Here is a 14,828-nt window from a genome sequence, read left to right on the forward strand (position 1 = left end):
GTTGCTCTCCGGCCCTCGCTTTCTCTTGAACCCCTTCAAAACGCTTTCGGGTCTGGCTCTGCTTTCCCTGCTTTTGCTTCGACTTTGCCTTTTTGCAAAGGGGGAAGTGTGTGGCCGGGGGCGCACGTGTATGAGCGGACTGCCTAGGCCCATGTTTCCCCTTCTTTCTCCCCACCGCCAAAGCCGCACCCGAAGCCCCGACACGGGCGGCTAGTGCTGGCAGACATAGGGCGGCTTTTGCCCACTTGCCTCACCGGCCGTGAACCTCACCACACATCACTGCTGTGAGGTGATTTGGGATGAAAGAGAGTGACTGGCCCAAGATCACCAGGCGGATTTCATGCTTAAGGCAGGCATAGAACTGATAGTCTCCTGGTTTCTCAACTGTTGTCTTAACCACTAGACCCGTGATGGCGAACCTATGACACGCGTGCCACAGGTGGCACTCAGAGCCCTCTGTGTGAACACATGCGCCATCGCCAGCTGATCTTTTGGTTTCTGGTATGCACATGGACTCCATCCAGCTGGTCTTCACAGGCACCGAAGCTCCAGAAAACGGCTTAAAAATGCCCCCAAACCAGACCATTTGGGGGGTTCTTTTCAGGCCATTTTTGGGACTGTTTTCAGGCTGCGCCGGCCAGCCACTTTTGGCGTTTCTGGTGCTCCGGCATGCCCGAAGACCACTTGGCCAGCATGCATGTGCATGTTGTAAACTGAAAGACCAGCTACTGGTGCACACATGTGCACCGGCTAGCTGGTCTTCTGGTTTCCGGCGCTCCGGCACGCGAACACACATGCACACATGTTCCTGTTTGGGCACTCAGTGCCGAAAATCTTCGCCATCACTGCACTAGACCAAAATTGATAGCTGAGAGCCATTTCTTTAATTTACATTTTATTTACCGTATCCTTTCTATACATCCATAGATTTAAAAAATTCCCCTAGCAAGTAAAAAACTATTCTTTATTTTCAGGGATGTTTCTTATCCAAAATACTTGTATATAACTATTCAAACTGAACTTTATAAAAATAACAACAAAAGAATAATTTTATAGAAATAACATAATTTCATTCATACAAAGAAGAAATCCTTGATTTAACGGACTCATGGGAGCGAAAGGATGGATCGGTTACAATCAAATGTAAAATAGTGCCTGTGTGGAAGGCTGTAATGCATGAATAAAATGGCATTTTGCCTGTTGTTTAAGAAGTCTGTGAAACAGAGATTTGGTAAACCTATTTACTGGATAGTGAGTTTTTAAAAAGTCATTGTTAGTTGCTATAATTTAACTTTCTGCACAGTATATGAAAATGAATGAGAAACTTACTAAGCCTATCCATGAAAGAAACAGTTTGATTGATTTGGACTTTGCAATCTCACTTGAGAACAAATCATTGTAGCAAGAAAAACGTGAAGTGTCCGCATCTGAGAGAAAATACAGAATTACTATAACAACATCTCTAAACATGTTTATTTATACCAAGGATGTACAAACTTTGTGGGCTAAAGGCTGCATCTGGTCTTTGCTCATGTACACCTATGACTAGAAGGGTAGCAGGATAAAAACCAAATTTTAATCTAACTAAAATGAAATCAAATGTAATTAATATAATGATGTGACTATAGTATTTTTCCTCTTGTGTTATATTACAATATGATTATGTATGCATTCTAGGACTAATGCTCAAGATTTGGGAAAGCACTATGCAGCCAGTGAAACTTAGATTGTACATCCATGATGTTTGATGTTTAATATAAATGAAAGCATGAAGGAGAAACATAAACAGTTTAGAGAAATGGATGAGAGATGGAGAAATGGAAGGAAAAAGAAAGAAAAAAGGAAAGAAGGAAAGAAAGAAAGTAGGAAGAAAGAAAGACAGACAGACAGACAAAACATTCTTGGTGTCATCTACTGTTAATATTATCACTGGGCTTGTAGCAAAAATTAGTTTATATAAATTGCCTCCTTGCTCCTTCTTTTGGGCCAAATCAAATGCTTAATTGCTAACAAAAAATTCATATACCATAGAGTTATTCTTTTAATTTAAAGAATTAAATTTAATTTACAGAACAACACCTTAATGAATAATAACAAATTTTGCACTGGATCAGAAATAGATTATTGATATCCTTTTCTAATGAAACTTTAGTGCAAGAATGATTGTCCTGGTGTGTGTGTGTGTGCGCGCGCTCGTGCGTGTATGTATGTATGTGTATGTGTATGTATATCCCAGTGGTGGGTTTCAAAAAATTTTGGAACCTCTTCTGTAGGTATGGCCTGCTTTCCAGGTCCACTGGTGGAACCTCTTTTAACCGGTTCAATAGATTTGATGAACCGGTTCTACCGAACTGATGCGAGCCGGTAGGAACCCACCTCTGGTATATACACTGCTTCACAAAAATGGTTTTCTGCCTGGAAGGCTCCTAGGGTGGAGCTGAAAGGCAAAAGGGAAGCAGTATTCTCCCTCCAATATTTGGCCATACCAGGTGCTTTGACATAATGCTTAATCGTTTCCTTGTCTCAGCTGATAAGGGAGGAGAGCTTGTGGCTTAGAGACTAATACAACTGCCTAATGTGTAAAAACAGCCCAGGTTTGAATTTCAGTACGGGTATGGCTAGCTGATGAGAGCTAAATAGCTTGAAATAGATCTATACTAGTCTCCCTTTATTAATTTATCAACACAAATGCAACACACACACACACACACACACACACACACACACACACACACTGAGGTCAATTAATATTAATTTGTTTCCATTCTGGCTGCAAAACTTTCCATATGATGCATTCACAGAAGAGATAGATTAGCATCACAGCATCTAAGATAATATGTCTTGTTTTGAAATTTTCAATAGCTATATCTGCAAGATAGTCACAACTTTTCCAGGAGGACTGCCAGATCTGGGCTGCAGAAACCTGGAAAACCACTAGATGGCAGCCAAGAGTTCTTTGCCAGGATCCATTGTTCATCTGAATTTTTGCAGCCTGGATTTGCTAGACCTAGGATATACTGGTAATGTGATTCTTTAGAAGTCTAGTCAGGAAGCTGAGAATGCCCTTGTGGTGAATGATGCACTATATCAATTAGTACTTGTGCCGCAGATGGATTTATTCTAATTCCTGGAATCACATATGTTCATAGATAATTCTTACTGTAACATCAATATTCATTTATTGCTTCTCGTATAACTAAGTTTCACTTTGGTTTAATGGATGAACGGTGGCAGGGTGAGATCTTTTAAAGAAGGATAGCCTGAGGTCATTATGTTGCAAAAAAAGTAACTATAGAAAATGGAACCAGGTGGAAAACAGAACAGAGTAAAAGTGATCTGAAATCAAGTAAAGCAGAACAAAAACATTCAAGAACAATTTGACAAAGCCAATGAGATCTCACAATAAAACAAGGACATTACAACAACTAAAATAGAATCCATTATGAAACCTAACAAAAGCATGATTTCAGCTGTCATTTAAAGCAAAATTTCCTTATGGTGTCAGGAAAATGATTGATGGTCATGGTAGCTGCCCAGGACATCACAAAAAAGCACAAAAAAGCCAGCACGAGGCTTCCTATGGCATAAACAGGCAAAGAAAGAGAAAAATGAGCAAATCCCCTAGCCTGAGCGTCCATCTTCTCCTCTCCTTTTGATCATTCTAACAATCAGGAATGAATGCGTTTGAAATCACAACTTGCCTTCTTCGTTGTAGGTAATGCCTGAAGAAAGTTTCAAAACAGCTCCAAGCAAAATGTAAAGCCATAGCAGCTCCATCTATGACAGAAGAAAAGAAAACGTGAATATCAACCTTTACTTTCTGTTCCAGACATGGTCAAATAAAGTCAAGATGGTAGCCCCAACAGTGCAATCCCAGCTGCATCTGTTTTTATGTGCATTGCATGGGCAGATGGCACTTCAGCACACTGCTGTTTCCTGTGCTGTATCCTTTGATCCAGTGGCTGGTTGATACGTTACATACCTGTTTAGACCAGGCGGGTAGGCTGTGCTGTCCTCGGGGGATAAGTACTTTCCTTTTTAAAAACCCAGTTGATCACTGAATCCAGCAAAATCTCCCAGCTACTCTGTTTTTTCCACCAGCTTCCTTACTTCTTCTCCAGGTTATCTTTACATCTCCTGAAAACACCTTCTTTTTTATTTCTGCTTAGGCTGATAGAAGTACATTCTCCTCTCCTTCTGTCCTAATACCCCCAGTATTACAATAGTTGTCTTCCCCACTTTTTAAATCTTTAAACTACAACTTAGGCATGTTGGAATGAAGCCACAACATTTCAATGAATCCCATTTCTTTTTCTTCTATGAACCTATCAGCTCTTCATTGCCACAAAATTTTTATGGACCTAACAAAGGAGCAGTATGTTCTTTTCACTTTAAACTTTTAGCATCAAGGCAACAATAGTATAATATAAGAGAAAAGATGGATGGATGGATGGATGGATGGATGGATGGATGGATGGATGGATGGATATATAGATAGATGGTAGAGATAGATAGATAGATGGATGGACAGAAGGATGGAAGAAATAAGGAAAGAAAAAAGAAAGAAAAAGAAAGAAAGAAAGGTTTGGAGAATGAATAGTTAGGGACATGCTCAATGGTCCCTAGCCCAGGACTGGGTTGCATCTCATAGGGAACCAGGCCACGCAAGTGATGGTCGAGTGCAAGAGCACAGGAAGCGCCATTTGAACAAATGTTGGGCCCGTGCACAAAACTACCCCTTTCTTCCCCTGCTACCACCACTGCCACTGGTAAAGTTGGGAACCACTGGGTTATAGCATTGCACCTTCTCTACCACAGCCCACTGACTTTCCATTTTTTCCTACTACTAGTGAATGTCTGTAAATCTCCCATAAGTAAAAGCAAAGCACTGGACTTAAAGAACCAGGTTTTAGAGGAAACAAAATCGTACTTGCTACTTACTGCAAAGTAGCAATGGCCTAATAAACAGACTTCCTCCCAACTATAGTTTTTCACGGACCCAGATGGATGTCATTGTTCTGGAAAGAAATGAGAGGGGGAGAAGTGATTTCTCTGCAGCTGTGGAACAATATCCCCCTGATGGCTCTTTCCTGGGGTTGGGAGTGCTGATTTGCTCCCTGAGGGTATTCTGTGCCTAAAATTCTCTCTTTTAGTCCCCCCTTTTTTTTGCTTTTCTCAATCTATTTTTTTTTGCCAAGGAACAATATTTATTCTTGTTCTTAGTGTGTTATCTATGTTGCTTTACTTGCTGTCTAAACCTTAACCTTAATATGTGAGGTGCCTAGAATTACTGAGTTGAGGATGTGATATAAATAAGGAATCATCATGTCCTGTGCTAAACACATTGGGCTGCAAGCAATAAATAAGGAATGAAATATATAAATCTTACCTAACTTGGCCAGGGCTGACTTTACTAATAGGAGAGATTAAATGAGATGCAGCTTTGTTAACAGAAGGATTATCTAGTAGATCTACCTTGTAATGGTATACCTTTTGAAAGTCAGAGTACTATAACAACTGGCTGATGATATTAATGATGAGAAACAGAGGGCAAGGACGAACAATACCTTTCTCTGCTTCCTGGGGTCTTCTCCCCTGTGCTTTTGCTGAGTTCTTCCTGCCCCTCCCGCCTTTGAAAGAGCCAGCTAACTGATTCTTACATTTGAATCTTCAGAAAGGCAGTTAGAAGGATGCAGATTCTCTTCCAACCGTCATGTCATACAAGCAGATCAAACTGCAGGTAGTCCTTGACTTACAACCATTCGCTTAAAGTTACAACAGCACAAAAGTGACATGACCATATTTCACACTTATGACCATTGTAGCATCCCTGTGGTCACATGATCAAAATTTGGACACTTGGCAGCTGTCGTGTGGTTGCAGTGTCATATGATCAGTTTTTCAAACTTTTGGACAAGAAAGTCAATTGGGAAGCTAGTGAAGTTAGTGTTACTAACTTAACAACCACAGTGATTCACTTAATAACTATGGCAAGAAAGGTCATAAAATGGGACAACACTCGCTTAATAACTGTCCTGCTGAGCAAAGTAAATTTTGGGCTCAATTGTTGTCATACTATTAAACAATGGACTATTAAACAATGATGGACATCCAGACAATTAAATTTCAGAATGATTTCAATTGGAAGCAGAAGATTGCATGAGACAGTTCCCTTGCAGAATATAATTCCTAAATATAAACTGCTAGAGCTAATTTGGAAACTCTATTGTTTATAGGGCAGTAAAGTAAATAAATTATATTTATAGTGAAGGTCAATTCCTGGCAATTTATTTTGGCAACAAATAAACTTCCTTGAACTCTTAGAGAAAAAGAGGGATATAAATTAAAACAAATGAAAGGACATAAATAAATTATCTAAAGCTAATGTTTAGGCTTACAGAAGAAGATTATGAATAATAGTGTCAACTATATTTAACTAAATGCATTCTCCCATTCAACTTTTGTCCCTAGCCCACCCACCAGTGACGTGCAGTGAGGTTTACGGTTGGTGAGGCAAGAGTGCGACGGCGGTGAGAAGCAGTGTCACCGCCGCTGTTCCAAACAGAGGCGTCTCGTGTTTATGTCCACCATAGACGTGAGACGCCTCTGTCGGACACAGCGGCAGGGATGGAGGAGGCGGGGTGTGAGGCAGCGGAGTGTGGCAGCAGCGAGAAGCAGAGCCCCCACTGCTTTCCCCGACAGAGGCGTCTCGCATTTATGTCCGCCATAGACGTGAGACACCTCTGTCGGACACAGCGGCGGGGACAGAGGAGGCGGGGGGCAAGGCGGCAGCCAGTGAAGAAAGGGGAGAGGAGGAGGAGGAGGAGGAAAGGGAGAGGGGAGCAGGACGGGGCTCCCGGTGGGGGGGAGCTTACAAATTACAATAATTTGGAATTCCTCCCCCCTCCTCCGTCTGACCCACATACCTTTTCCAGCTGTGTCACAGAGGATTTCAACTCTCCTCTTGTCTGCCATGATGAAAATGTAAAAAATGTAAAAAGAAAAAGGCAAAAGCTGCTGCTGCTAGAGCCTCCAATGGATGACTCTGCTTAACTGTTAAAAAAAAGCCTCTAAAAAAAGTGCCCTCTGCAGGAGAAGGCAAGAGAACTGCATGCCTCCTTTGCATAAGGAATTTTTCACCTTTTAACCCTTGCTTAACTCTGCTCAAGTGATCATAAAGATAGATTAAAGGAGGCACGTGGTTCTCTCGCCTCCTCCTGCAGTTAAGCACTAAGCAGAATCATCCACTGTGACTCTGGCAGCAAACTACCTCATCCTTTTTCCTTTTAATTTTTTTCTTTTCAGGATGACAGTGGTGAGGCCCTTCCTCCCCTGCTTCCCCTGCCTGCACGTCCCTCTATGCTTTGGCCCCCATCACAGACTCAAAGACTGGGTGAGATCTGGAGCCCAGAAAATCACCTTCATCCGACTTTTCAGTGATCCTTTGCAAGAGAGCTTTGTCTGTATGCTCTGGCATGCATACTCTTTCTGGCTTTGAAGCCCTTTTCCCAATATCTCTGACACCTTCCTTTAAATACCAATTGCAGGTCTTAAGAATGTTGCACATTCTTAAGATGCCATAAAGATTCTATTTTCTGATGGGTTTGGTTCCAAGCCAGGAAATGATGAGTGAATCCAGTCAGTATAAAAAAAACAAACACATGCAGATAAAGGTGATTTAAGTAATTCTTGGCCCTGTTCACTGTTTATAGCACGCTGAACCATGAGGGAGAGAGAAATGTGTTGTGCAATTACAGTACTTTTACTTGGCCAACTGACTCTATTGAGTGATCCTGGTGGGGTTACCAGGTGAATTTTGCTTTAGTTCCAAACAAACAAAGGTCTGTTTTGGCTAAAACAATGAAAAACGAATGTCATTGCGTGGGGCTAAAGTGACTCCACCCAGTCAGTTAGGTAGCAATTCTTCATTATCACTTTATTTTGTCATTCAGTGAAGAACGATAAAAGGATCTCACTTGACCAGAAAAATGGATATCAAATCAGCAAATACAACTCAGTGTGAACTTTGAAAAAACATTTCCTATATAGCAGTATAGCAATAGCAGTTAGACTTATATACCGCTTCATAGGGCTTTCAGCCCTCTCTAAGCGGTTTACAGAATCAGCATATTGCCCCCAACAACAATCCGGGTCCTCATTTTACCCACCTCGGAAGGATGGAAGGCTGAGTCAACCCTGAGCCGGTATATAATCAGCTTCCACTAAAAGCCAAGTTTATATTTGTTTAGAAGTTCACTTTTCAATTGGTAGAGTCTCTGCTAGCATAGAAACATATATTCATTTTTATGCTATGTCCAAAACTGGGTTTGATCTTGTTCTTTCAGGGCTACTTTAGCCAGAGCATGGCTAAAACAACAACATTTCTTCTTAATACCCCCTCCCCATTTAATTTTTGACACAAAATATCTTTGTATCATCTTTAACTGATGCTTAGTGAAGTACATGAATAAAGTTGTACTTAGCTTAACTGTATATCTTTTTTTTTCTTTACTAACTTTTTATTTTCCATTTTCATAACATATAATCACATGTATACTATTACATAGCCAATATCATGTTGTGTTAATTAATAATTACATCGGTTCATCTTGCCATCAACTCCCAGAAAAAAATAAAAGAAAAAGAAAAACAAGTTATTGGCTCTTCTGCTCTCCATACACCATATTTATGCCTTATCCAACACTTTCTTCTGCCTATCTCCTCCCCCTCCCTACCTCCTTTCTTCCCTCTATCATCCTTTTCTACTCTACTTCCCCTTCCTTTCTCCTTCTCCTCTCTCCCCTTTCCACTCCTCCTTATTCTCCTCCTCCTCCCCCGCCTTGCCCTCTTTCCTATCCCTCTCTTCCTATCTTTCTTCTCTCCTCTCCTTCCCACTCTTCCTCTCATTCACTTGGTGTATTTCAGCTTCTGAGCAAACTCCATTCTGTGTTGATGGTATTTATACTTCCATTTCAATATACATAACACATCTTTGTTTTTTTTTTAAAATAAGAGAAAACGGTATACATGTACAATCATATTACTTTAAAACCTAACACTCCTCCTCAAGCCTAATATACTTCCCTCCCTCCCCCCTCCCCCCCGACCTCCCCCCAACCTTCCCTCCCCTGACTTCCCAGAACCAATACAAGGTATAAGTCTTTAACAAAAACAGTCTAAAATATGTTTGAAAAGAGAATAGAAAATTAATAACGTCTTTAAATTGAACTTAACTCCTCCTTGCTAGGCTAACTCTAAACAATTTATATCATTCCTGATCTTAATCATAAGCTATCTGAAATTTCTTAGTCCCATATTTTTTCAGTCTCATTTATATCTCTCGTTTGAATAGTCCTTAAGATATGTAGATATTTTAGCCATCTCGGCTAGGTTTGTGATTTTCATTGTCCATTCTTGGATAGTAGGCAAATCTTCCTTCTTCCAGTATTGCGCCACCAACAATCTAGCTGCAGTTATTAAGTGCAAAATCAAATTAATCTCTACAGCTGTACAATCAGTATTTATACCTAATAAAAATATTAGGGGGGTAAACTTTATCCTTTTTTAAAGAACATTTTGCATAATCTACCATATTTTTATCTAAAATGCCTTAACCTTTTGCAAGTCCACCATATATGAAAATATGTAGCGTCCACAGAATCACATCTCCAGCATTTAGGCTGTAAATTCGGATACATAGAAGCCAACTTTTTAGGATCTAAAGCCATCTATAAAACATCTTATAAAAGTTTTCTCTCAAGTTTTGGGCTTGTGTAAATTTTACATTTCTTACCCAAATCCTTTCCCATGTATCCAACATTATTGGTTCTTCAATATTTTGAGCCCACTTTATCATACAGTCTTTAACTAATTCTGTTTCCGAGTCCATCTCTATTAATACATTATATAATCTCTTTATATGCATTGGACTTTGATCTCTTATTTGTTTAAGTAAATTATCTTCGACTTGCATAAAACCAATTTTTTGATCTATTTTCCATCTGGCCTATAGCTGCCCGTACTGAAACCATGTTTGGATTACCTTTTCCTCTTTTAATTCATCCAAGGGTTTTAATTGTAGTACACCTCTTTCTAGGGTAAGAAGCTGTCTGTAAGTAATTACATCCTGTTTTTGTACTATGTTCATATTTTCTATTGTATGTCTGGGAATTGCCCACATGGGTATCTTATCATTTAATATGTATTGATATTTTTTCCAGACCCGCAGTAGAGCATTCCTTAAAATATGACTTTTAAAATTCTTGTCCACTTTTTTGTTAAATAACAGGTAAGCATGCCACCCATATACCAGTCTATGTAATCTATTTAGATTTATCAAAGCTCTTCTCATATACGCTTTACTTGCATCCCATACTATTTCCATAGATGTACCCTTATTCATATTAAAAACGAAGTATTCTGTTAACAATTTTTTAAATTCATTAATATATTTCTCATATCTAAATAAATTTTCATTCAATCTCCAAGACCTTCTTGCTTGCATCCCAACTCCATCCAAACCGGATTATGATCTGATAAAACTCTGGAACATATCTTTGTCTTCTTTACCCTAGAAAGCAAATCATCGGTAGTTAGTATGAAGTCAATCCTAGAAAAGGATTGGTGTCTATCAGAAAAGAAGGTAAAATCATATCCTTCTGCATTTCTTTCTCGCCAAATATCTCTCAGTTCAAAATCATCTATCATGTCGAAAAAGGACTTGGGTAGTTTTGCCCAAAAGAGCCGAGGTGGCACAGTGGTTAAATGCAGCACTGCAGGCTACTGCAGTTCTGCAGTTCGGCTGTTCAAATCTCACCGGCTCAGGGTTGACTCAGCCTTCCATCCTTCTGAGGTGGGTAAAATGAGGACCCGGGTTGTTGTTGGGGGCAATATGCTGACTCTGTAAACCGCTTAGAGAGGGCTGAAAGCCCTATGAAGTGGTATATAAGTCTAACTACTATTGCTATTGCTCGCATTTGAATATTTTGCCGAGAAGCCTTCTTGTCTTTCTTGGTATCCATAACACCGTTCCAATCACCCAATAGTATGCAGGACCTAAAATCCCAATGTACTAATTTAGCATGGAGTTTTTTATAAAATCTATCTTGTTGCTGGTTGGGAGCATATATTCCCAGTAGCAATATCCTTTTCCCTTCTAATACCAGATCTATTGCAATGTATCTTCCTTGGAAGTCTGCTTCAATTAATTCAGCTCTCATATCCTTCCTTAAATAGATAACTATACCATTTTTCTTCTCTGGAGCAGAAGCTATAAAGTGTTGTCCAAGTCTTGTATTAATCAAGTATTTTTGATCAGTTGATCTAATGTGAGTTTCTTGCAAGCAAATTGTATCATTCTTGGATTGTTTAAGATAGTGATTTATTTTCTTCCTTTTCTGTGGGGAATTTAATCCATTAACGTTCCACGTTAGGAACTTAGTTGTCATCTTTGGCTCCCTGAAGCTTTTTTAGAGCCATCTGGACATCCTGGAATTTAATCTTTGGCCTGGCTCCTCTCTAGACTGATACCTGTAGCTTCTTGACTGGTGGCAGGTGTTTGTTGTAATTGTTGCTTTTTTAATTCTTGGTCCATTCGTCTGGTAATCACATGGGTTTGTCTTTGTTCCTTGGCTCCTTGTACTTCTGAGAGAGAAAGTTGATCCAACCTTGTTGATACTTGTGTAGTTTGCTGTCTATCCTGTCCTTCTTGTTCTCTTTCTCTGGGTCCAGGCGGGGCGGGATGTCCAGCCTTCAATATGTTATTGTAAAAGTCTCGGGCCTTCCATACTGAATTAAGATGGTATCTTTGCCCCTGATAAATGAGTGCTAGGCCGGCTGGCACATCCCATCTGAACTGTAACTGACGATTTTTAAGCTCTTCAACTAAAAAAGCGTAGTCTTTCCTTGATCTCAGCATTTTAGGTGCATCTCCTTCAAAACAGTCACCTCCTGACCCCCAATTTGAAGCTTAGTTTTATAAGACTCTTGCAATATCGTATTCCTCATGTTTCTTGTAGCAAAGTACACCACAATGTCTCTTGGTAGTTGCTTCTGTCTGACAAGCCAGGAGTTAACACGATAAACCTTTTCAATTTGCCATTCAAAATTCCCACCTGGCCTTCCCATCAATTTATCAAAGGCTTCTGAGAGAATCTGTTTCAAATTTTCCTGGTTATTTTCACGTAAACCTCTTATTCTTAATGCAAATTCCATTTGTCTATACTATAACAAAATAATTTCATTTTCAGCATCTCCAACTTTTTGTTGAACCACATCCATTTTCGATGCCAAGTTGATATTGGAATAGCTAAGATCTTCTAATCTATCTTCAATTCCAGACACGTATCCTGATAGAGAATTAAAAGCCCACAAAATATCGTCCCTGATCTTCTGATCCCGGGTCACAAGTTCACCAGACAGTTCTTTATAAGCATCAGATATCTCCTCCTTAATTTTTGTTTCCATCGCAGCTGCATGATTTTTAAAAGCTTCGGCCAATTCTTTCTGAAAAATTTATTTAGTCAAAGGCTCCCCTGCAACAGTAGGGGGGGGAGTAGTGACTGTAATTTCGCAACAGGAGCAGGCAAGCTACCCGCACTTTTGGAGATATTAGAAGGGGAGAGGAGGGGGGAGAACCTTTTGCCTAGAAGCCATTCCAAGTTTAATCTTCTTCAGCCAATTAGTAAGTCTATGCTAGCCGATTGTACAGCAATTGCTGTTTAATTTAGTGATAAATCACTTCCTTTTCTTTAAATGTTCTAAGCTCCATAGAAATATTTTCAAAGTCCGACCCGTGCTACGAAGCTGCTTGGCACCATTTTGTATATCTCTTTAGCAAGTAACTTATCAGAAGTAATTCTTGTAAAAATGAAGCTAAGGATTAATACATACAATTAGCAATAGCAATAGCAATAGCAATAGCAGTAGACTTATATACCGCTTCATAGGCCTTCAGGTCTCTCTAAGCGGTTTACAGAGAGTCAGCATATTGCCCCCAACAATCTGGGTCCTCATTTTACCCACCTCGGAAGGATGGAAGGCTGAGTCAACCCTGAGCCGGTGAGATTTGAACCGCTGACCTGCTGATCTAGCAGTAGCCTGCAGTGCTGCATTTAACCACTGCGCCACCTTGGCTCTAGAGGTTAGAGGTTCGCAAGTAGAGGGTCTGCCCATTCTGGAATCAGTAGATCAGATTTTATGCTTGTGCTGAGGCTGAGTGGATTGCCTTTGTTCTGCAGATAAAGCAGAAGTTCTTGGCGCGGAGAGTATTATGCTGACGGGTGCCCTTTCTCCCTTTCCCAGATTTATGGTCTGGGAAGGTTAGTTGGCGCACTGCCCAAGCATAATTAGCTCAACTTCTTCTTCTAAGCCCGAAGAAGAAGTAATCAAGTTGTCAAATGGCTGATGAATTGCTGTTCAGACAGTTTAATGCGGCCAGGAATCTGGAGCTCCCGCAGGCAGCCCCTCCCCACTGGAAGTGCTTAACTGTATGTCTTGATCAGCAGTAGGATTCAATTTTTTTTACTACCAGTTCTCTGGGTGTGGCTTGGTGGGCATGGCAGGGGAAGGATACTGTAAAATCTCCATCTCCTCCTGATCAGCTGGGACTCAGGAGGCAGAGAATAGATGGGGCCAGTCAGAGGTGGTATTCAGCAGGTTTTGTCCAGTTCCGGAGAACCGGTAGCGGAAATTTTGAATATTTTGAAGCACCGGTAAATACCTCCTTTGACTGGCCCCGCCCCCATCTATTCTCCTGCCCCCCGAGTCCCAGCTGATCGGGAGGAAATGGAGATTTTACAGTACCCTTTATCTGCCATGCCCACCAAGCCATGCCATGCCCACCAAACCACGCCTACAGAACTGGTAGTAAAAAAATTTGAATCCCATCACTGGTTCTGAGGATTTCCTTGGGTACTGCACCACAACAGTGAAAAATCTTCAATAAAAGTTGACAAAGCCTAGAAAATCTTGGAACATCTTTGCACTTCTAGATGCTTCCCATAAAAGAACTGAGTTTTTTCAGAATGCATCAGCATGCCTTCTTTAGAGATCTGTTATCCCAAATATCCGATATCAGCACGGGAGCTGAAATATGTTTCTGTGGCATGAGTATAACCGAAGGCTTTTTGTGGAAAAAAAATCAACATGTAATTCAGATAAACTACTACATATTTGCATGAAAATGTCTGAAAATGTCTAATTCATCTGAAAATCTGAAAAATACAGCTGGGCAGTTAATTATACTACAGGACATTATTGGATATTCATATTTGTCACGTCACGTGTCAATGTGCTCATGCCCTTCTTTCATCCAAATCAAATTGTAGGCACTCCTCTGATTTATCAAGTTTATTGGAAGCAGTGGATAATAATTTGTAATAGCCACATAATTTATACGTTTGTAATAGATCTTGAAGAATTATCTTTCTTCTTTATAAAAACCAAGGCACAGATGTAAGGAAGACAGGTAGATAAATCCCTTTTTTCAGATTAGTCCTTTTTTTGGCAATGAAAGAGTTAAGATAGAAGGGGGGGAGGATGAAAAAAAATCTGTATTTGGTGATGCTGACATTGTGAAGGGAAAGAAGTAGTCCCTTGCTCTCAGTAAATATCAGGATTACCTGTTTCAAGTCAGACTATAGGCTTTTCCAGTGGTAAAATGGACTGGGCACAATAGCCTTATCTATGAAAATAGCAGCTTCCCCAGAGTCCAAAAGAGCCCTGAGCTATAGGTCAAACCCATGACTTTGCAAAGGCTATCAGCGATTATAAAATGCAGTTGCATAATGCCAGATATTGGACCTGGTGTACCACAGTAAAAATACAAC

At 40.2% G+C, this 14,828-nt stretch overlaps 1 protein-coding gene across 1 annotated transcript in view; it reads right to left on the reverse strand.

Annotated features, from left to right (window-relative positions):
* The window catches only part of LOC148049745 (cation channel sperm-associated auxiliary subunit beta-like), a 72,252-nt gene extending 68,475 nt beyond the window's left edge, over window positions 1–3,777 (reverse strand). The window contains exons 1-2 of the mRNA XM_087704623.1: window positions 3,702–3,777; window positions 1,330–1,427 (exon numbers count right to left, since the gene is read on the reverse strand). Coding sequence (XP_087560749.1) covers window positions 1,330–1,427; window positions 3,702–3,777 — 174 coding nt within the window. The remainder of the gene's footprint in view (window positions 1–1,329; window positions 1,428–3,701) is intronic.
* Between the last annotated feature and the right edge of the window lie 11,051 nt (window positions 3,778–14,828).

The sequence above is a fragment of the Thamnophis sirtalis genome, unplaced genomic scaffold (assembly GCF_051295495.1).
Source record: "Thamnophis sirtalis isolate CommonGarterSnake01/CBP01778 unplaced genomic scaffold, rThaSir2_p1.2 scaffold_1, whole genome shotgun sequence".
Classification (NCBI taxonomy): domain Eukaryota; kingdom Metazoa; phylum Chordata; class Lepidosauria; order Squamata; family Natricidae; genus Thamnophis; species Thamnophis sirtalis.